We start from the raw sequence: 24,738 nt of genomic DNA on the forward strand, positions 1-24,738 counted from the left end.
ATCAGCTAGCAGAACTTGCTCAACTTCCTGGCCCAAATGCCTGGGGCCACCTGGATCTCTGGAAGGATGCTGCTCTACAAGGCAGGTGCTACAACAGCAAAGGCATGAGTCCTGGGTCCAGAAAGATAACATTGCTTGATAGAAGAGACCCAGAGCTTGCTCACCTTGTTAGTTCTGGTGAGGTGAGCAGAAACCGTTGGAGACAGGTGGTCCAGCAAATAGCCTGGCCCTAGACCATGTAGGGCTTCATAGGTGAGAACCAGCACCTTGAATCACACCAGTGCAGCTCGCAGAGCAGTGATGTTATATGAGCATCATGTGGAATGCCAAGAATTGCCTGCGTCGCTGCATGGTGGACCAGCTACAGCTTCCAAGTGCTCTTCAAGGCAGTTCCATGTCCAGTGCATTACAGTAATCCAGACAGGAGGTAACTAAGGCATGAGTCCCCAAGAGTAAGGCTTCCTGGTCCAGGAATCAGTGCAACTGGTGAATCAGATTTACCTGTGCAAAGGCCATGTTAACTATAGCAATATACAATAAAAAATAAGATACTGTAAAATCAAATAATCCCCAGAGCACTGTCAAATATCTACCCCATATCAACATTCATGGTTATAATCCTATTTTGAATCCTTGAATGTAGAAGACAACGTTTAGTAACTAAAGATGTGACTTTGGGATCTTTATCAGGTGAAACCAATCAGGTATAAATTACTCAGACTGTCCTGGAAGATTGTAAAAAGAGACTGCATCAACCTAGTTTGAGAATCTGTGTAAAACTAGCAACAGAGAGGATATGTTCAATATGGGAACCAGAATAATCCTGGAAAAATACCAGCTGTTGTGGGTAGTTTATTTAATTTGTATGGTTTATACTTAAATATGTTAGACATGTTTTTATTTTTTTCAGCCATTCTAATTCCTCAATGGAGATACATCACTTCACAAAAATCATTGCAATCAACAGCCCATCAATTACCGGTTTGCCAGTCAAATTGTCTTGCATACCCCAAACAGTATCAATTCTGTAGGAGATGGAAAGGCTCTTCAGATGCCACCACACTCTTCATTACGGATTTCTTTTTCTCTTTAGAAAATCCTTTATGGCCTCCTTGACCTTCTCATTCCTCAGAGTATAAATAAAAGGGTTCAGCAATGGAGTGACCACTGCAGTTAGAACTGCCACTGCTTTCTGGACATCCCGAGAGTGTCCCTTGTTAGATAATGCATACATAAAGAAGGCACTGCCATAGAAGATGGAAGCCACCATGACGTGAGATGCACAGGTGGAATACGCCTTCTTCTGACCTTTGGAAGGATTCATACACAAGATGGTGACAATGATGTAGAGGTAAGAGACAGCAGTGACTGACAAAGAGCTGAGGAGTACCACAGAGGATAGGATGGAGGCTAGACTCAAAAGGAAATGGGCATCATTGCAAGAAAGGGTTATCATTGGACCATAGTCACAGAAAAAGTGGTCTATGCGATTTGCGTCACAGAATGATAGTTGGAAGATCAAACAGAAGGAGACGTTGGTAGAAAGGAACCCTCCAATCCAACAGAATAGGACCAAACAAATGCAAAGACAACTGTTCATGATGATGGTATAACGAAGTGGATGGCAGATGGCAACATAGTGATCAAAGGACATAACAGCAATGAGGATGAATTCAGTGGTTCCAAGGAAGAAATAAAAATAGCACTGGGCAGCACAAGCTCGGAAAGAGATGACTTTGTTCCTGGACATAAGGTTCATCAACATTTTGGGGGTGATGGATAAGACAAAAAGGACCTCCAAGAGGGAAAGGTTGCAAAGGAAGAAATACATTGGGGTGCGGAAGTGCTGATCAAAGCTTACCAGCAGGATGATGATGAAATTCCCAGCAAGCGTTAATAGAAAAACCACTAAGAGCGCAGCAAAAAGGAAGATTTCCAAAGACCTAGACAACTGGAAGCCAACTAAAATGAATTCTGTTACCTGCTCCATGTCTGTACCCTTGTGATTTCTTGATCTCATGTCTAGTTTGAGCTTTGGAAAAAAGCAAACACAAAAGAGTTCATGTTAGAGCCTGCTGTTTTTTCCAGACAAGCCACTGCACTTTCCTCCTGAAATCGTTGCTCATTAAAGAGATCAAACCTATGGTTTTCGTTCCTAATATTTTGGAAATCCAAGCTGATTCTTCAATTCCCCTTTGAAATCTAACACAGTGGAGTGCTCTAAAGCAGCTTACGGAGATTGAACCCACAGTACTGCACAATCCTTTGATGTACATAGGGGAAAAAACAAAGGAGAAGTTGATCAACTGCAAAGATCAACAACCGTTCTAGATGGAGAAAGCAATAAATTTCATGAGCGTATAGGAGAAATGAGTACAACTGACGTACAATATAGGCAATTTCCTCACCACTGATTTACAACTTTGGAGTGGCAATATAAAGGTTGCATTCTTGAGATATAGCAGCACAGTGGTGGTTGGATGATTCTGTGAGATGGTATACATTAGTAGTGAGGAAATGATGAAAGGATCACAAAACACTAAAGCAAAGAAGTTAAAGAGTGACCAGCAGCTTGGTTACTTTTCCTGTACTTTAGAATCTGGGGTGAACCCAGCCCGGTTGATGCCCTGGGGGTTTGATGTATTATCTGAACCCAGAAAATGGATTAATTCAATAATCAACTCAAGCCTTTTGGCTGAACTCAGCCAGAAAGTCATAATTAGAGGCTGCAAAAAGAGCCAGAGAGATGTAATGGGAAAGGGGTTGGACTGGCACCAAGAACAGGTTGTGATCCAGCCACAGAAACCTACTGGATGACTTTGGACCAGTCACCATTCTCTCAGCTCAGCTAACCTCACAGACTGGTTGTGTGGGGAAATACAGGGGGAGGGAGCAGCATATATTCTGCCTTGAGCATGTAGGAGACAATTTCTCCCCTTTGGAGTGTTCATCAGACTGGAGACCAGGACATACTTACACTGACCCATGAATTAATTTATTGACAATTGCAGTACTAGAGGCTAAAATTTAATGACTGGAGACAGGTGGGTTTAATGGTCCTCTTTAGTGGCAAATACAAATCAACCCTTCCATTTGATTGATGACATTATAATTACAGCTTAACAGCCTCAGTTTAATTGGTCATTACCCTTATACAACTGATAACATTACCTTTATTGATTAGATCAGGTTAATGCATATTAAAATATATGAGAGAGCCAGTTTGGGGTAGTGGTTAAGGCATCAGGCTAGTACTAGTCCCACCTTAGGCACAAGCTAGGTGGGTGGCCTTGGGCCAGGCCCTCTCTCAGCCCTAGGATGGAGGCAAGGGCAAGCCACTTTTTGGTTTCCAGAGCTAGTTGCCAACAACTCTCAGCTGCCTAATTCATTCCCAGTGGGCAGTCTGCATTCTTGCGGCAAACATTTTCATTTATCGTGTTAGTGTATTGTTATGTTAGTATTTTATGTGTCTTGTCATGTTAGTATTTTAAGCACAGTTGTGGATTCCAAATGCCTGCAGGCTTTTGTTGAATATCCAGCATGGCCTGCTAAATCACTCACTCCATTTTATTTATTTATTTATTTATCTATCATATTTATATAGCTGCCTATCTCACAGACGTTGCTTATTATTGATCATTCTGGTTCCACCTATAATCCTCCAAAATTCCACCTTCAAGCACTCAAAGGAATGGTGGGATAGAAAACTAACAAAGAAGCAAATACTTGTTGAATTCGTTCAACCCTCAGTTGGATAGTTGTTGAGATCTCCTCTTTATCTCTAAATAACTTTTGCTGCTCATCAAATTGTGGGCTTTCACCAGCTGCATGTGTAAATTCCCCAACAAAGGATGGGGTTCTTTTGACTTCAGTGCTTCTAACCCTCTCTAGTGCATAGAAATTATGCATAAATACCTCAGCCAGTGAGGCCAAGAAAACCAAAACAGTTCCCCTGATTTTCACATACCTTCACCAAATGCTCTTCACAAACACACTTTTCATTCTGTCATCAAATCTCTGTTTACATTTCATCTTCTAAACAAAATTCAACAATCTTTGGAATTGTCTTAAACATGATGAAAGGTCAAACTAGTTTCTAATAAATTAGTATCATTCCTGGGAACATCAGGGTCAGGGAGAAAGCTAACACTGAATCACTGACATCTTTGAACTTACCACTGAATGATATCTTCAATCATCAGGTTCAATAAAGACTGAAATATTAAGGAGATACTTATATGAAGGCACCTGGGGAGGTTCCTTGTTAAGTACTATAAATTTTCAACTAGATATTTATTTTATTTATTTATTTTATTTATGCCTCAAATTTGTACTACTGCCCATCTCCCTCTGAGGAGGGACTCTGAGATATATAATGTCAAGGGAATTTGAGTCTCAAGCTGTTGCTGAAGAATTCATTTCCCTTGTCTTGCCAAGAGCTCTGCAACAGGACCTTCATACAAATCTTAAAGGAAAGAAGAAAAGACTGAATTGATGATTTATGGATTTGGGGATTAAAAAAATTTAAATAGGGGAGGGAAAGAGTAAGATGGCAACTACTTGATAGAAAGAAGGGTGGAAGTCATAGCTCTATATTTTCTTTTTTCTTTCATTTCTTTTCTTTTTTATTTTATATCTTCTCTTTTTCTTATTTTTCTTTTAAGTTTTTATACTGTTATTGTATTTAAAAATTCTAATAAAAATAAATTGGGGAAAACATGCTAAAGGAAAGGATGCCAAATGACCATTATTCTGGTCTACTGTAGCTGGTCGAATAGAACAAAATGGTACCCACATGCAGGATAAGGTCATATATATTAACAACAGACTTTCTGTGTATGTGCAGTAGAACCTCACATAGATCATCTATGCTCTAAGTCTGGAAGAAGCAAGGAAAGAAGGAAATGTAACTGGACAGATCAGGGGGGGGAAAAGATTTTTTAAAAGATGTGAAAGGGTGTACCAGTACATTTAGCCCTGCTTCAGTGCAAGATGGGATTTATAAATCCCATTCAGATGGTCTAGAATGTCAGATTAAAAAAAAAAACCACATATCATTTCTTGAGCCAGTTTATGTGAACATGGGTTTCATTCATTCTTTTCATGATTCCTGAAACACCTACCCAACCTTGGCTGATCTCAAAAAACTAAACTGACTTGGACGTAGCTGATTCTTGGGTGGGAGATCACTGAGAAATCCTGGGGCTGTAGATTAGGCTGGAAAGGCTGAGCTGTGATCCTGTTTCTTTGGTAGGTCTATATGGCATCGTAATAGGCTTTACTGACTCCCCAGAGCTTCTATCATTATACTTTTTAATAATTATACTGTTCTTGTTATATTTGATTTTGGTTCCCGGGTTCTTGTAGTTATTTAAGCCATGGATTATTTAAATAAACCAATTTAAGGCCACCTCCATAGCATTTGGCAATTTTAGGTAGCTTACAACAATCATAGCTGAAAGGACATTCCAGAAAAAGCAACAGCAAAATACTTAGTACTCTTGCCAAAACAAGCAGACAAATCAATGTCGTGCCCATGAATTTAGCAGGGACTGAACATTGACCCTGAACATGGACCTAAATTATACAACTAAAATTCAGTAATGCAATCTCAGGTTCTGGACAGCCACGAGTGACAGGCTGGAGGTTGCACAGCAGCCCTATTCTTGATTGCCCATCCTTCTCTTAAGGCATGTAGTTGGGGAAGAAATTACCCCACATTGTAGCTTGGTTTCAAATGAGATAAATACAACCTTCTTTCATTCAGGAGATCTTCCATCCATTATGGAAGAACACTGAGTCACACGTTCATTTCTGCCTCTTAGTAAAGAAACATTTTTGTGCGGGAGCAAAGTGCTAGTGGGGAGAAAGAACACAGAGCTTCCCCGATGTGATAAAATCTCCTAAGTTCAAACCTTCAGTGCACTGAATAAAGCAGTCCTTGTGGCACTGGCACCAAAAGAATTTATTCAGCAAAGGTATAAATATTGCCTCCATATCTTGCTTTCTCCTTTATCAATACATAACTGATTCCTACCACCCTGGTTCAGCTGGGGAAAGGCAGGCAGCTTGTGAACATTTGTTTGTTAAACAAAATCTCTGTTTGAACGTCTTCCCCGTGATTTCTGATGTCCACCAAAAGGGCAAAGTTTATCTTTAGTTGATGGACAGACGATCTGGCCATTTCCCTCTTTCCTTTAATTGCCATTTTGTGTTATCAGTGAGACTGGAGTCTTCCGTTAAATCTATTAAGGCAGCAGAGAGTTCTGCTGTGTCCTGGAACCGTTTCCAGTGAAAACTAGCTGTAAAGGAGAGAAAGGTTCCATCTAGAAGCCAAACTCCATGGAGAAGAGGTAGGATCAGATGAGAGTTATAAGCTCCTGGACATGCCGGCTTAAAAGTCTCTTGACCCGTACCCGGTGATCAAAGCTCAGGAGGCTTGGTGCCAAGGCTTGTATTCTGAAGTGGATCATAGCAGAGCTTGGGGTATAAATAGGAACTCTCTGCACTAAACTTACCAGAAGAAATCCAAATGTTCACTTCTCTTCCACGGGTGGCTTTTACACATTGACAATTTTCTCACCGGGAAGGTAAATATGAAAGGACCTTAATCTGCATTGCTCTGAAGCTACTTTCCACACATGCATCTTTGACCCTGGTTCACCCAGGAGGGACAGACACCCAACAGCTAACATGTTGTGTCTGTGTGCATCTGTCTTCTACCCTCGTTCCTGTTGCATCTCTGTATTTATGTCTAGGTGCGCAATGGAAGGGCTGCATATGTGCTGCTCTAGATCACTGATCAGAAGGGAAAAGGGAGGGAGGCTTTGATCAATGTCATTTGTAATCCATCTCATTCTCCAGCTGCCTCTTCCACAGGGATGAATGGATGGGGGGAACATTCCTGATTGTTTGTTTGTTTGTTTGTTTTTCTCTGTAGCCACTGGCCAGGACTGGCCAATTTTCCAACTCAATCTTTCTTCTGCTCATCTCTCTTCCCATACCAAATTTGTTCCTGCTCTTTTCAGTTTTTGGAAAGTTATCCAGCTGATGGGCAGTGGGCAGAGTCCCAGCCCCATTCATATCTCTCTCCCCCCCCCTTTTTTTTTTCTTCCTGTCGGGAGGGATATCAAGGGGTTGGTTTCAGTCCCAGGATCTACACACACTGAAATGAACTAAGGGAACCATCTGGCATTAGTGGCAAGGAGAAGAATTTATTGATTAATCAGATTGGATTCCATGACAATCAGCAATAGTTTGTCTTGACTGGCAAACAGCCCAATATTCTCCACCACTGAACTCAATGGGAATTACTTTTATTAACATCAAAATAACCACAAATAGAGACATCAGATCTTAACTATAATGCAGGGTGCATCTCAAATGCAGATCTTGGATACTGGCATCAGCTGGTTAGTCCTCTGGAAAGATCTAATATGGGATTGCCAGACAAAACTGTTCTTCTGGGGGAGACACATTTGCAGACAACAGGACTTCCTTTTTTTTTTTTTTTTTTTGGTGTAGCTTTTTGCACACTGAAGACCAAATGCTACCTGACTTCATTCAGTCTATGTCACTGATGACTATTTTGGATGTTGTGATTCTACAAATCCTTTCCTATAACAATTCAAGGTAGATTAACTTTTACCAGCCTAGTAGCATAGAGAGTAAAGGAGATGACCTTGACAGAGATATGCAGGAACCATTACCTAGGCAAAAAGGGCAGAAGTGTTTTTTAAGTCCACAACTACAAGATAACCTCTGGAAACACATCTGGCAGACACCTCCCTAATTCCCAGGAGTATAAGCAGGGGAAGGAGGTCCAGCACAACCAGCCTTGCAAGATTCTGTTATTACAGCCCATCTCCATAAAAGTAGCTTTAGCTTTCCTGTAGAGTTGATTTCCTGGTCTGCTCTAGCTTGTGGGGCTGACAGGTAGCATCCATTACCCATTGTACACCTGAGGACACAGAAATTGCATGCTTCCCAAATGAGAAAGCACATTAGACTCTCTTTCTCAAGAGAAAAGATATTGCCCCATTAATGTCAGCCCAATGAGGCAGACCAGACCAAACAACAGATTCCATTGAAGATTAAAAACTGCTTTTATGGAGATTGGCAATAGTAACATAATTTTGCAAGTCTGATTGGGCTTTCCCTTATCCTTCTTTTACATTCATGTGAATTAGGGAAGTGTCTATCTGAGACATTTTTGTAATCCTCCTCCAGTGTTTGGGCTTAAGCCACATTGCCCTTTTTGTTGCTTTGGTAACAGATCTTTCTTCTCTCTGTCAAGGTCATCCTCTTTGCTTTCCACAACTAACAGGCTGAAAATCATGCAGTGCCAATCACATAATTGATATGGCAAGGCTCCAGATATTTATTTTACCAGCGGCTACTTTTTTGCAGGCACCAAATGCCACACAAAAACTTGCAGGACACTCTCAACAAACTGGAAACTAACAAGGTAACTTCCTTGTAAGATTCTGTTCAAAGCTTGGGAAACAACAGTTCAATCTTTTTCCAACTTTTGCAGTTGAGTGTTTCAGTGGGAAATACCACTTATAAGAACAAGTTTTAGTCCCACCAAATGGGATGGGATAGCACCTTAGTAGTCATTTACTTACAGAGTTTAGGGTTAGCCTTTGGTATCTCCTTTAGCTTTCATCTGAAGCTGGGCCTGGGTCTGAGAGAGAAGTCCTATTGAGAGCACTGAGCTATGAGTTCCATGAGTCTACCTCTTCTCATAAATTCCATGGAGCCAGCATTATAATTGGACTGGCACAAAGATCTCCTGTGACAACCAGAATGATGTCATGCTCTTTGTGGGGACACCCTGCTGGATACATGAAGGTGTAATTCAGAAGTTGCAGGCTTCCAACAATAGGTGGAAACACAGGGGTTTCATCAGTGCACAAACTGACCACTGTATGCAGGATAAATGGGCTTATTGCCATTTATGAGTAGTGTTAATGGAGAACAACAGAATCAGAATATTTACCCCTCTTCTGTTTATTATCTGTCCAGGTTCCTGGAGTCCCCCACCATGCTCACTTCCAAGATCTCCTTCTCGTTGCTTGTCTCCTTGGCTCTTCTTCTTGAGGGCCTGTTGGTGCAGCCCAGCCAAGGGCAAACCTGGTCAGGCTTCCAGCAAAAGCACATTGATTACCCCAGAACCCAAGCTCCCAACCCCAATGCCTATTGCGAGCGGCTGATGAGGATGCGACAAATGACAAAATCGTTCTGCAAATTCCACAACACTTTTATCAACAGTCCTCCTGCACAAGTCCAGCAAATGTGCCAAGGAAGTGGATCTCACAGTGTCTTTGACAGCAAGGTTGCTTATCCTATGATAGATTGTCGACATACAGGTGGCACTCCTCCTAATAACTGCAGGTATCAAGGCACACAGCTAACGAGACGCATTCGTGTAATCTGTGAAAATAATTTACCAGTTCACTTCATTCAAATCATACTATAAGCAAAGAGGTGAATGCTCACTTCTTCTCACTCAAAGAAGACATCCAGGAAGTGTGGATCAAGAATTCAGCTCAATATATTGCTTTATCAGTTTGCTTGAATCTTCATCTGAAATGAAATGTATTTTAATGAAAATTCTCTCCTCAAACTGAACTAGAACTGCAGGGCTGAGGCAAGTAGCCGTGGGCTTCGAATTTGCAGGGCCTCCTTGCTTTCCTTTTCACACGCTTCATAGTTAGCTGTCCTTTTTTTCTGTCCTCTCAAATGTACCACAATTAATCAGGGGATAAGCTTGAATCTAACTGGCAGTAGAGACACATAGTTATGTATATGTATCTGCAGATTCTCTTAATAAACTTGTTTCTTGTAAATACAGACTATTGTTGTGCCTAACTTAGGCTTGGGTTCTGACCTGTACACTTCCTTTCCTCTCCACTCACAAAGCACCTTAGTGGGGCCATACTATAACCTTGGAGGTCAGCTAGGACTTTGGAATGCTACTACAAATCATGTGGTGGATCCATGTGAAGCTTCCTTAGGAACGACACTTTGAAGTGCCACTGGAAATTCTCCTTGTGGGTCTCTATTAAGGCTCCAGAACTTCCAGCCAACACTTGGAGGCCCTAAGGGCAGCCCTCAAAATTTTCGAATGCCCTCTTTGCTTCCCAGTTAGGAGCCTAGGGCCATAAGTCATCTCTCTGCCAAAGCATCCCTTACCAGATCTAACTGGACCAATCACAGGGACACTTTTACTTAATGGGCTCCTTTGGGCTCCCCTGAATTTTGGGGCTTAGTTTCCCAACCAAACACTCTGGCAGAATGGCCATGCCCTACTTATACATGCAGATTACACTCTTCTTTGTTCTATTTAAAACTAAGCAGAGTTGAACCTGATTAGTGCTTAGATGCGGGTCACCAGGAAATGCCAGGGCTGTAGGTTGGACTGGGAAGAAAATGAACAAACAAACAAAAATCTTAGAAGAAAACAACAGCTGTCACAATATCAGGATGTGCCAGATTAGGTTGGCTTTGGAAGAAGTCTGCAGGTGCTTGTGGGTAACTGTAGGGAAGAAAGGCTCATAATAAACAATTCTAAAACCAAAAGCATCATTTTCTCAAATTGATTACCCCAGAACCCAAGATCCCAACCCCGATGCCTACTGCAACCAGCTGATGAGGATGCGACAAATGACTATGCAGCAGACACACACACAAGCACATTGACACACAAACATGCTCATGCAACTAAGACAGTTTAGCCTTTTTAGTACTTGAAATGGAGAGCATCAGAAAATCCCTGGTCTATTGGCTAGCCAGGGAAGTTGAAAAAAAATTCCTGGATGAAAGCAGTGACAAACCATTTTTCTAAAACCTGCCAAAAATTACACAGTTGGGTCTATGACAGTGTTTCTCAAGCTTGGCAACTTCAGTTCAATTGATTTTATTATGGTCACTGACCAGTACAAGATACAATTCTATAAAAATATGCACATTAGCCATTAGCCATAAAATATGAGCCATCTAAATTAAAATAATTTTAAATTTGAGTTTTCAAGTTCCAGTTAAGTGTTAAAATACGTTTGGATCACAATGTAAGTGAGCCCCTTAATCAAGTTTAAAAACAATATTAATTTGCATTATCATGACTGGCTTGGCAACTTTAAGATGTATGGACTTTAACTCCCAGAATTCCCCAGCATTCTACTTATCAAGGACCAGTTACCAGTAATTTACTTATAGAGTTTAGGGCTAGTCCTTGGTATCTCATTTAGCTTTTGTCTGTCTCTCTGCAGCTAGGTCTACGTAAGAAGCCACATGGATTACTCCATGCAATTAGCTTGGAGTTCCATGCATCTACTCCCTTCTCTTTGATTTAGTGGAGCCAGCTTCCACTAAACATGGAGATCTTCTGACCACATGCAGTCATCTCATGCCCTTTGTAGCAATACCCTTCTGGATCCATGCCTCCCTCAGTGCACAAACAACAACCACATGCAGGTTGACTGCATTTCTTGTCATTGCCTGAGAAGTATTAATGTTGAATGGGGGAATTAAGGGATCACTCAGAATATTTATCCCTCTTCTGCTTCCAATCTCTGCAGATTCCTGCAGTCTCCCACCATGCTTGCCTCCAAGATCTCCTTCTTTAGCTTCCCATCACTCACTACAACACTTACCCTTCCTGTTCAATGCAGCCTCCAGCATTGTAAGGTTGCCTAGCCCTGATTTTGCGCAATTCCTTTCAAGGTGTCTGTTCACACAGCAAAAGCCTGGCACACTGTATACAAGATGGCTTGATGACACCAAAGACATATCCCATCCTGAAGGAACTGGTGTGGGGGTCTCTGTGTATCTTATAAACTTCTTTCATTCTTTGCAAGGGTTCTCCTCCAGATTGACTAGATTAAGATCCTGCCTCCTCCAGCAGCAGAAGTGCTAATAGGTACTGGAAGCCTGGATGCAGTCAGAAAAAGGTGAAGCCAACTTTAGGCAAAAGACATAAAATGAGAAGAAAGGAGGCTTTTTAGGACAAGAGCAAAAGAGAATATTCATTTTAACAATTCCTACACAATCCAATTATTATGGATGGGGCAACCAGATCTCAGCTACAAAGTTGGAAGACTTACTTATTCAGTTGCTCTACAGTAGTTAAACAGATTTTAAAGTATAGTTGTCCTGATTACCAGGAAACACACTGAGACGAGGACTTGGTCTCTAATATTTATTAGTAGTACTTAACAAGAATCCTAACAAACTGAGAAGGCGTGGGAAAACCCAGCCATATAAACCCCAAAGGTTAAGGCGGTCCCGATCTGTGTCTCTTTGAATGGCTGAACAGTTCCTCAGTGCTACGCATGCGCTTGACAGTCTGGGTGGGAGCCCCCTGCTCGCCATCCTTACTCATGACAATAGTGACCCTATTTAATCATAAGAATCTCTAGGGAGTGTTTAAGGGTGACCAACTTCGTGAGACCCGCAAAAGCCTTGGGTACCATTAAAAGACTAGGGCTCTTTTAAAAGTGGCCCCAGGATTGTAATGTCTAAGGTTGGATGGGGAAAAATGATTAAACTCATGGGATGGAATGATATTCACTGCATTAAGTTGATTTGATTTCATTTTAAATAGAAAGAAATTAAAATGAAATCATATTTTGATTCTCTCCTGGCCTCACCTACTTTTTCAGAGAGTGACCTCTGACACACCACCCAAATGTCACAGGGAATCCTCTGTGGAAAGAAGATGTGGATCCCTGGAAAACAATCTCCATTCATTTTCATTCAGCTCCACCTTCTACTATGACATTCACCAGGTGATCAGGAGAAAGGGTAGGACCATAAGGAAGGCTGAGAGAAGGAAGATAGATGCTTTGGAACTGTGGTGTTGGAGGAAAATTCTGTGAGTGCCTTGGACTGCAAGAAGATCAAAGCAGTCCATCCTCCAGGAAATAAAGCCAGACTGCTCACTTGAGGGAATGATATTAAAGGCAAAACTGAAATCCTTTGGCCACATAATGAGAAGACCAGGACACCCTGGAGAAGATGCTGATGCTAGAGAGAGTGGAAGGCAAAAGGAAAAGGGCAAGATGGATGGATGATATTCCAGAGGTGACAGACTACCTTGGGGGAGCTGGGGATGGCAATGACCAACAGGAAGCTCTGGTGTGGGCTGATCCATGAAGTCACGAAGAGTTGGAAGTGACTGAATGAATAAATAACATAATAACATGAAATGAAAACTAATTATACAGAGAGTGGCAACAGTCAGAGAACCTTGGCTGATTTGTGAAAAGCTAAGCAAGATCAGGCCTGGTTAGTTTTTGGATGGGACCTATCTGGACACTGCAAGATGGTATACTAGGCCAGAAAGTCAAAAAGAGATCTGGAAGAAGATAGCAGTGAACCACTTCTCTAAATGACATGGATGGGTCCATGAACCCAGGCTGAACTAGACGGCAGCTTCTCCTTGACCTTGACTGATCTTGAAAAGCTAGATGGGTTAATAATTTGAAAGAAGAGGAGACCCCTAGGTCTTCTAGACAGGAAGTCAAAAGAAAAGAAAAAGACAGCAGGAACACTTTGGTATCGATACCAAGAAAACAAGATGGCTATTCCTCATGTAAACTGTTATCTTGATATTCGAGCAGCTCTCAGACATAAAACATGAGCTGGATGTGTTGAAAGGAAATATTGGGGCTTTTGTGCAAAAGTATGAATTTAAACCTTCTACTTTTATAAAAGCTCATGAAACAGATGCGGCTAAGCCTCACACCCAAGGCAAGTGTGCTGATAAAGAGCAAGCAGCTAAAGGAAAAGTTAAACAATTAGATAAAAAGCCGCAGCTCCTAAAGAACAGCCCTTTAACTTCTGATAAGGCAAAGAGTGGGGAAATTACATACAACAAAGACTCTTTGGAAATAAACAAAGCATTTCCTGATAAATACAGTCATCTACTCTAAACACAACAGATTGCTCTTGTTATCTCCATGAATAGACATAACGTCGGAGGCTGGAATACTAGGAGAGCGATTGTAACTTCCCTGGGTCAGCTTCTTCATTGCCAACAGGGGCAGTGAGATTTGCGCACTGTAGAATGGCTCCCGAGTGTTCCAAATTGGAAGCGGATCCTCTTGTCTTTCAAGCCGTCTACCATCCCTTTGATGCTATTTAAGATGAGGTCGTATTTAGCTTTGTTTCAAATTTTTCCTACCAGAGTCTTTTGCAACGAAAAGGTTAAATCTTTATTTGGCGACAAGAGAGCTCCCAAGGCTGCTGCCCTTCCTTCAGCCTTGAGAGAGCATGAGTGTGGGAGTCAGCCTGCCCTGCCTGATGAAGATGTTTGCGATTCAACTGAAGCTGGCCTCATTAATGCTTTCGGCTCTTTACCAAGAAAAGAACAAGATAACATTTTGCTTAAGCTGGAAAATTTGAAGAAAACTTTGCTGGTCACAATGGCTACAGCTGAGCCACTCATAGACCTTGTGTCCCCAAACACTGATAGTAATTCTCTCCCTCCAGCGAACAAGGGACTCTCTGATTATGACTCGCCAAAAAACAGCAGTCCAGATCCTTTTGGGTCAATAGGGAAACTTGTAGCTGAGAGGGAGCCACTACTCTCTTCAGGACATCCTATTGAGTCTCTATCAATAAATCAGAGGACTGGAGGGGGACTTATGCCAGCTTCAACACCACTGAGTCAAATGCAGCATGGCACAGCCATTATGTCTCCATTGCCACTGAATGAAGCCTGGGTAAGGCAAGATCAGCTGGCTGATGTTAACTTTGAACAAGATCCCCAGGAGCCGATGCAGGATTTGCATGAGGCAAGCCACCTTCCAGCAGAGGTTGTAACACCTGTTGTTGACTCCTTAGTTCAATATAACAACCTCGTAGCTCTCACTTGTCAAAACCACATTTCATGACTGGCTCCAAATGATTATGCATTTTCCCTTTTAACCTGGAACATTGCTGGATGGTCAGTTCCATCAAAAGACCAACTTTGTTTTTACTATTTATCACAAGATGTCCTCTTATTACAGGAAACCTGGGCATCTTCAGAGGTGGAGCTAGATGGTTATTGAGTTAATTCTATCTTAGCTGTTCCTAGTAAGGTTGGTGGGAGATCTAAGGCTGGTATTGCGACTTTAGTAAGCACGGCCCTACAATTTAAATGTATGTCACTCCCCCCTCTAGAGCCATGGGTAGCAGCTACCTTGCTTTATCCAAACATGTGGAAATTTTGCTTTTTAATGTTTATATTCCTTCTTTTAATCAGAATGATCTGCTTAGTACTATCTGGGAGCATATAGAAAATTTTATTTGTAACTGCTTAGAGAAATATCCCACAGCATCAATAATAATTGGTGGGGATTTAAATGCTAGAATGGGATTAAATGATTACACACTATACAATCAATTTAAGATCTATTATGAGGAGAATGTATTAGAGGAACCTCTGTACCCTAGAGAATTTAAAGATCCAAAAGCTAACTGGGCAGGCTTATGTGCAAGACAAGTGATTGCATGCCTGGATCTATGCATTCTCAATGGTTCCGTAGGAGGGGATCATCCAGCAGAATACACTTATTGGGGGGCAGGAAGAAGATCCACAATTGATTACTGGATAACTTTGTGTGATCTACTGAAATTCCTACAGAGAATGGAGGTAGATTCCAGATTAGAAAGTGATCACAACCCCCTAATTTTAACTTTGACACCCTACTGGAAATCTTTAAGAGCTAATTTAATTTACCCCCCAATGTTCGAAAGCACTAATACCCAGGTGAGAATTAAATGGATGGAGAAGAATGCAATAGAAGTTGATAAATGGATGCTAGTGCCCGAAACTTTAGAAATTCGTGCTCACCTCCTAGATAGTAAGTCCCATATATTATATTTAGACTGGTTCAAAAGTTTAATTGCCAAGCTTAAAACAGTTCTTACTAAGGGAATGGAGTCTTTCCCTAGAAACAGGGTTATAAAAAATAAAAAAATGGTTTGATAAGGACTATGTACAGTTAAAGAAGATATATAATAAGGCGTATAGGAAAAGTAAAAATTTCCCCTCTGAGGACCCAACTCATTTACTAAGGTCCTTAAAGTTTCAATACAAGGCTTTATTAAAAGAAAAGAAATGTATGGCATTAAAGGAATCTTGGCAGAAATTAATCCAATCAGTCAGGATGAAAGATAAATCCTTTTTTTTGGCATATCACTAGAGGTTTGGGAAAATTGCTCCCACCCCCACCTAATCAAGTACCATCACATGCATGGGAGGAATTTTTTAGAGGGTTGTATATGGATCATGCTTGTGATATGAAGGAGAGTCAGTTTAATCTAGACAAAATTCCACACTGGCCTCCAGTTACAGCACAAGAGGTATCCCGGCTGATCAAATCCCTTAAGGTTCACAAGGCTCCCGGTGCTGACTGTGTCTTCCCCGAAATAATTAAAAGGAATTCTAGTTGGTGGGCACCTTTACTAGCATCTCTCGTCACATATGTAGATCAGACTGGTTATATGCCAAAGGACTGGGGAATGGCAATTATTGTTCCAATCTATAAAAAGGGCAACAAAAATGATCCTTGTAATTATAGGCCCATTAGCTAATTGAGTGTAATTAGCAAGTTATATGCTAAGCATCTAAACAATAAATTACAATATTGGATTTTGTCAGAGGGCATAATTAAAGATGAACAGGCTGGATTTAGAGAGGGGAGATCAACAATTGATCATATCCTGGTACTTCATCATCTTGTATTAAAATATATATATATAAAAAGAAATCTTCCCTCTTTGTGGCCTTTCTTGACTTTAAACAGGCTTTTGATTCAATAGCCAGAAGTGTTCTTTGGGAAAAATTAAAAAATACAAATATTGATAGACGCCTCCTCTATTTAATGCAGAAATTATATTCTAATTCTACTTTAAGAGTGAAGTGTAATCCCCTAGGGACCTTATCTGGCTCAGTAAGTGTGCAGAAAGGAGTACGCCAGGGATGCATTCTTGCCCCCTCCCTCTTTAATCTATACATTAACTCCTTGATTGATCTCCTTCACAATCTGGATTCTCATCCTCCCAACGTTAGCACAACGTAAAATACCAATACTTCTTTATGCTGATGATGCTGTTATTATCTCACAAACCCCAAGTGGATTGAAAAGAGCTATAGCAGCAACATTAAATTACTGCATACAAAATAAGTTGGTTCTCAAATTTGATAAATCAAAAATCCTGGTCTTTGCCAAAAGAGCTATTCAATATTCTTGGAGAGTTAAAGGGCATAACCTAGAACAAGTCAATGCATTTAAATATCTGGGAGTGATTTTCCACTCGAAAGGCACCTGGAATGCACATTTGAACTACGCAGTGCAATTAGCCCTTAGGTCCTCAAATGCTATCAAATGCTTTTTTTACACAGGCGGAGGACAGTTAGTCCCTGCAGCCTTAAAACCTTTTGAGGCCAAAACGTTGGCACAAAATCTTTATGGGGCACAAGCAGGAATTTTTTTGAAAAAAGCATCACAAGAAATTGTACAAACAAAATTCCTGTGATCAATTTTAGCTGCACCTGGTGGAACATCAAATGCCCAGCTGAGACTGGAAACAGGAATGCCACAAATTCAGATTAGGGCTTGGAAGATGATGTTAATATTTTTGCTGAAAATTCAATTTTTCCCAGTTGGTCTGACCGCTCCAGTTCTGATTGATAACTTTTCCTCTCCCTGGAAACAGGCGATAGAGCATAAGTTGGCTCTATATGGGCTTTCCCCAATACTCCTACAATCCTTAGGTTATGATCAAGCCAAGCAGGTGGTTATTAATAGAATAAGAGACATGGAATTCCAGTCAGAAGTTAATTGGATACCCCTGCACAGTAGAAATCAGATAAGATGGGGTACATGGGAACCAGCAAGCTATCTGAAAGACCTAACCTTTCCTAAGATCAGAATAGCATTTTTTAGAGCTAGACTCAATTTCCTTCCATCAGCACTCCTGCAAAGCAGGTATAATAAAACTCCCTTAGCAGAAAGAATCTGTATATGTGGCATTAAGGAGGTGGAAAACATCTGTCATGTTTTATTATGCTGTAAATATTACAGGGATATAAGATCAATATATATATACTCCCCTTAATAGAAAGATTCCTTTCTATTTAACTTCTGATAAGGCAAAGAGTGGGGAAATTACATACAACAAAGACTCTTTGGAAATAAACAAAGCATTTCCTGATAAATACAGTCATCTACTCTAAACACAACAGATTGCTCTTGTTATCTCCATGAATAGACATAACGTCGGAGGCTGGAATACTAGGAGAGCGATTGTAACTTCCCTGGGTCAGCTTCTTCATTGCCAACAGGGGCAGTGAGATTTGCGCACTGTAGAATGGCTCCCGAGTGTTCCAAATTGGAAGCGGATCCTCTGGTCTTTCAAGCCGTCTACCATCCCTTTCTTCAGCAAAGGATCGTTACCTTGTCGTGGTGCTGGAGCTTGAGCACCTCAGTGATGCCATGAGCTAAACCGTGAAGGGCCACCCAAGACGGGAAGGTCATGACAGAGAGGTCAGACTAAATGCGATCCCTGGGGAAGGTAATGGCAACCCACCTCAGTATTCTTGCCGTGAAAACTAAATGGATCAGTACAACCAGAGATATGTCGGTATACCATCGGAAGATGAGACCCCCAGGTCGGAAGATGGTCAAAATGCTACTGGGGAGGAACAGAGGATGAGCTCAACTAGCCCCAGACGTGATGACGCAGCTAGCTCAAAGCCGAAAGGACGGCTAGCGGCCGACGGTGCTGGTGGCGAACGGCGAATCCGATGTTCTAAGGATCAACACACCATTGGAACCTGGAATGTAAGATCTATGAGCCAGGGCAAATTGGATGTGGTTATTGGTGAGATGTCAAGATTAAAGATAGACATTCTGGGCGTCAGTGAACTGAAATGGACTGGAATGGGCCACTTCACATCAAATGACCACCAGATCTACTACTGCGGACAAGAGGACCACAGAAGAAATGGAGTAGCCTTCATAATTAATAGTAAAGTGGCTAAAGCAGTGCTTGGATACAACCCAAAAAACGACAGAATGATCTCAATTCGAATTCAGGGCAAGCCATCTAACATCACAGTGATCCAAATATACGCCCCAACCACAAATGCTGAAGAAGCTGAAGTAGAGCAGTTCTATGAGGATCTGCAGCACCTACTGGACAACACGCCTAAAAGAGATGTTATTTTCATCACAGGAGACTGGAATGCTAAGGTGGGCAGTCAAATGACACCTCGAATTACAGGTAAGTATGGCCTGGGAGAACAAAACGAAGCAGGACACAGGCTGATAGAATTTTGCCAAGACAACTCACTCTGCATAACAAACACTCTCTTCCAACAACCTAAGAGACGCCTTTATACATGGACTTCACCAGATGGACAACACCGAAATCAGATTGATTACATCCTTTGCAGCCAAAGGTGGCGGACATCTGTACAGTTGGTAAAAACAAGGCCTGGAGCTGACTGTAGTTCAGATCACGAACTTCTTCTTGCACAATTTAGGATCAGACTAAAGAGATTAGGGAAGACCCACAGATCAGCTAGATATGAGCTCACTAATATTCCTAAGGAATATGCAGTGGAGGTGAAGAATAGATTTAAGGGACTGGACTTAGTAGATAGGGTCCCGGAAGAACTCTGGACAGAAGTTGGCAGCATTGTTCAGGAGGCGGCAACAAAATACATCCCAAAGAAAGAGAAAACCAAGAAGGCAAAATGGCTGTCTGCTGAGACACTAGAAGTAGCCCAAGAAAGAAGGAAAGCAAAAGGCAACAGTGATAGGGGGAGATATGCCCAATTAAATGCAAAATTCCAGAGGTTAGTCAGAAGAGATAAGGAATTATTTTTAAACAAGCAATGTGCGGAAGTGGAAGAAGACAATAGAAGAGGAAGGACAAGAGACCTCTTCCAGAAAATTAGAAACATTGGAGGTAAATTCCAGGCAAAAATGGGTATGATCAAAAACAAAGATGGCAAGGACCTAACAGAAGAAGAAGAGATCAAGAAAAGGTGGCAAGAATACACAGAAGACCTGTATAGGAAGGATAACAATATCGGGGATAGCTTTGACGGTGTGGTCGGTGAGCTAGAGCCAGACATCCTGAAGAGTGAGGTTGAGTGGGCCTTAAGAAGCATTGCTAATAACAAGGCAACAGGAGACGGCGGCATCCCAGCTGAACTGTTCAAAATCTTGCAAGATGATGCTGTCAAGGTAATGCATGCTATATGCCAGCAAATTTGGAAAACACAAGAATGGCCATCAGACTGGAAAAAATCAACTTATATCCCCATACCAAAAAAGGGAAACACTAAAGAATGTTCAAACTATCGAACAGTGGCACTCATTTCACATGCCAGTAAGGTAATGCTCAAGATCCTGCAAGGTAGACTTCAGCAGTTCATGGAGCGAGAATTGCCAGATGTACAAGCTGGGTTTAGAAAAGGCAGAGGAACTAGAGACCAAATTGCCAATATCCGCTGGATAATGGAAAAAGCCAGGGAGTTTCAGAAAAACATCTATTTCTGTTTTATTGACTATTCTAAAGCCTTTGACTGTGTGGACCATAACAAATTGTGGCAAGTTCTTAGTGGTATGGGGATACCAAGTCATCTTGTATGCCTCCTGAAGAATCTGTATAACGACCAAGTAGCAACAGTAAGAACAGACCACGGAACAACAGACTGGTTTAAGATTGGGAAAGGAGTACGGCAGGGCTGTATACTCTCACCCTACCTATTCAACTTGTATGCAGAACACATCATGCGACAAGCTGGCCTTGAGGAATCCAAGGCTGGAGTTAAAATCTCTGGAAGAAACATTAACAATCTCAGATATGCAGATGATACCACTTTGATGGCTGAAAGTGAAGAGGAACTGAGGAGCCTTATGATGAAGGTGAAAGAAGAAAGTGCAAAAGCTGGTTTGCAGCTAAACCACAAAAAAACCAAGATTATGGCAACCAGCTTGATTGATAACTGGCAAATAGAGGGAGAAAATGTAGAAGCAGTGAAAGACTTTGTATTTCTAGGTGCAAAGATTACTGCAGATGCTGACTGCAGTCAGGAAATCAGAAGACGCTTAATCCTTGGAAGAAGAGCAATGACAAATCTCGATAAAATAGTGAAGAGCAGAGACCTCACACTGACAACAAAGACCCGCATAGTTAAAGCAATGGTGTTCCCCGTAGTAACATATGGCTGCGAGAGCTGGACCATAAGGAAGGCTGAGAGAAGGAAGATCGATGCTTTTGAACTGTGGTGTTGGAGGAAAATTCTGAGAGTGCCTTGGACTGCAAGAAGATCCAACCAGTCCATCCTCCAGGAAATAAAGCCAGACTGCTCACTTGAGGGAATGATATTAAAGGCAAAACTGAAATACTTTGGCCACATAATGAGAAGACAGGACACCCTGGAGAAGATGCTGATGCTAGGGAGAGTGGAAGGCAAAAGGAAGAGGGGCCGACCAAGGGCAAGATGGATGGATGATATTCTAGAGGTGACGGACTCGTCCCTGGGGGAGCTGGGGGTGTTGACGACCGACAGGAAGCTCTGGCGTGGGCTGGTCCATGAAGTCACGAAGAGTCGGAAGCGACTAAACGAATAAACAACAAACCATCCCTTTGATGCTATTTAAGATGAGGTCGTATTTAGCTTTGTTTCAAATTTTTCCTATCAGAGTCTTTTGCAACAAAAAGGTTAAATCTTTATTTGGCGACAAGAGAGCTCCCAAGGCTGCTGCCCTTCCTTCAGCCTTGAGAGAGCATGAGTGTGGGAGTCAGCCTGCCCTGCCTGATGAAGATGTTTGCAATTCAACTGAAGCTGGCCTCATTAACGCTTTCGGCTCTTTACCAAGAAAAGAACAAGATAACATTTTGCTTAAGCTGGAAAATTTGAAGAAAACTTTGCTGGTCACAATGGCTACAGCTGAGCCACTCATAGACCTTGTGTCCCCAAACACTGATAGTAATTCTCTCCCTCCAGCGAACAAGGGACTCTCTGATTATGACTCGCCAAAAAACAGCAGTCCAGATCCTTTTGGGTCAATAGGGGAACTTGTAGCTGAGAGGGAGCCACTACTCTCTTCAGGACATCCTATTGAGTCTCTATCAATAAATCAGAGGACTGGAGGGGGACTTATGCCAGCTTCAACACCACTGAGTCAAATGCAGCATGGCACAGCCATTATGTCTCCATTGCCACTGAATGAAGCCTGGGTAAGGCAAGATCAGCTGGCTGATGTTAACTTTGAACAAGATCCCCAGGAGCCGATGCAGGATTTGCATGAGGCAAACCACCTTCCAGCAGAGGTTGTAACACCTGTTGTTGACTCCTTAGTTCAATATAATAACCTTGTAGCTCTCACTTGTCAAAACCACATTTCATGACTGGCTCCAAATGATTATGCATTTTCCCTTTTAACCTGGAACATTTCTGGATGGTCAGTTCCATCAAAAGACCAACTTTTTTTTTACTATTTATCACAATTTGATGTCCTCTTATTACAGGAAATCATCTCTGGGCATCTTCAGAGGTGGAGCTAGATGGTTATTGAGTTAATTCTATCTTAGCTGTTCCTAGTAAGGTTGGTGGGAGATCTAAGGCCGGTATTGTGACTTTAGTAAGCACGGCCCTACAATTTAAATGTATGTCACTCCCCCCTCTAGAGCCATGGGTAGCGGCTACCTTGCTTTCATCCAAACATGTGGAAATTTTGCTTTTTAATGTTTATATTCCTCCTTTTAATCAGAATGATCTGCTTAGTACTATCTGGGAGCATATAGAAAATTTTACTTGTAACTGCTTAGAGAAATATCCCACAGCATCAATAATTATTGGTGGGGATTTAAATGCTAGAATGGGATTAAATGATTACACACTATACAATCAATTTAAGATCTATTATGAGGAGAATGTATTAGAGGAACCTCTGTACCCTAGAGAATTTAAAGATCCAAAAGCTAACTGGGCAGGCTTATGTGCAAGACAAGTGATTGCATGCCTGGATCTATGCATTCTCAATGGTTCCATAGGAGGGGATCATCCAGCAGAATACACTTATTGGGGGGCAGGAAGAAGATCCACAATTGATTACTGGATATGTGTGATCTGCTGAAATTCCTACAGAGAATGGAGGTAGATTCCAGATTAGAAAGTGATCACAACCCCCTAATTTTAACTTTGACACCCTACTGGAAATCTTTAAGAGCTAATTTAATTTACCCCCCAATGTTCGAAAGCACTAATACTCAGGTGAGAATTAAATGGATGGAGAAGAATGCAATAGAAGTTGATAAATGGATCCTAGCGCCCAAAACTTTAGAAATTCGTGCTCACTTCCTAGATAGTAAGTCCCATACATTATATTTAGACTGGTTCAAAAGTTTAATTGCCAAGCTTAAAACAGTTCTTACTAAGGGAATGGAGTCTTTCCCTAGAAACAGGGTTATAAAAAATAAAAGAAATGGTTTGATAAGGACTATGTACAGTTAAAGAAGATATATAATAAGGTGTATAGGAAAAGTAAAAATTTCCCCTCCGAGGACCCAACTCATTTACTAAGGTCCTTAAAGTTTCAATACAAGGCTTTATTAAAAGAAAAGAAATGTATGGCATTAAAGGAATCTTGGCAGAAATTAATCCAATCAGTCAGGATGAAAGATAAATCCTTTTTTTGGCATATCACTAGAGGTTTGGGAAAATTGCTCCCACCCCCACCTAATCAAGTACCATCACATGCATGGGAGGAATTTTTTAGAGGGTTGTATATGGATCATGCTTGTGATATGAAGGAGAGTCAGTTTAATCTGGACAAAATTCCACACTGGCCTCCAGTTACAGCACAAGAGGTATCCCGGCTGATCGAATCCCTTAAGGTTCACAAGGCTCCCGGTGCTGACTGTGTCTTCCCCGAAATAATTAAAAGGAATTCTAGTTGGTGGGCACCTTTACTAGCATCTCTCGTCACATATATAGATCAGACTGGTTATATGCCAAAGGACTGGGGAATGGCGATTATTGTTCCAATCTATAAAAAGGGCAACAAAAATGATCCTTGTAATTATAGGCCCATTAGCTAATTGAGTGTAATTAGCAAGTTATATGCTAAGCATCTAAACAACAAATTACAATATTGGATTTTGTCAGAGGGCATACTTAAAGATGAACAGGCTGGATTTAGAGAGGGGAGATCAACAATTGATCATATCCTGGTGCTTCATCATCTTGTATTAATATATATATATATACAAAAAGAAATCTTCCCTCTTTGTGGCCTTTCTTGATTTTAAACAGGCTTTTGATTCAATAGCCAGAAGTGTTCTTTGGGAAAAATTAAAAAATACAAATATTGATAGACGCCTCCTCTATTTAATGCAGAAATTATATTCTAATTCTACTTTAAGAGTGAAGTGTAATCCCCTAGGGACCTTATCTGGCTCAGTAAGTGTGCAGAAAGGAGTACGCCAGGGATGCATTCTTGCCCCCTCCCTCTTTAATCTATACATTAACTCCTTGATTGATCTCCTTCACAATCTGGATTCTCATCCTCCCAATGTTAGCACAACGTAAAATACCAATACTTTATGCTGATGATGCTGTTATTATCTCACAAACCCCAAGTGGATTGAAAAGAGCTATAGCAGCAACATTAAATTACTGCATACAAAATAAGTTGGTTCTCAAATTTGATAAATCAAAAA

At 41.3% G+C, this 24,738-nt stretch overlaps 1 protein-coding gene across 1 annotated transcript; it reads right to left on the reverse strand.

Annotated features, from left to right (window-relative positions):
- Positions 1-1,069: 1,069 nt before the first annotated feature.
- LOC134496840 (olfactory receptor 6J1-like) lies at positions 1,070-1,990 on the reverse strand. The gene has a single exon (XM_063302554.1). The coding sequence runs from the start codon at positions 1,988-1,990 to the stop codon at positions 1,070-1,072; it is 921 nt and encodes a 306-aa protein (XP_063158624.1).
- Between the last annotated feature and the right edge of the window lie 22,748 nt (positions 1,991-24,738).

The sequence above is a fragment of the Candoia aspera genome, chromosome 4, assembly GCF_035149785.1.
Source record: "Candoia aspera isolate rCanAsp1 chromosome 4, rCanAsp1.hap2, whole genome shotgun sequence".
Taxonomy (NCBI): Eukaryota; Metazoa; Chordata; class Lepidosauria; order Squamata; family Boidae; genus Candoia; species Candoia aspera.

Excerpts from the sequence above, each read along its gene's own strand:
- LOC134496840 (XM_063302554.1), bottom strand. The coding sequence starts at position 1,990 with ATGGAGCAGGTAACAGAATTCATTTTAGTTGGCTTCCAGTTGTCTAGG.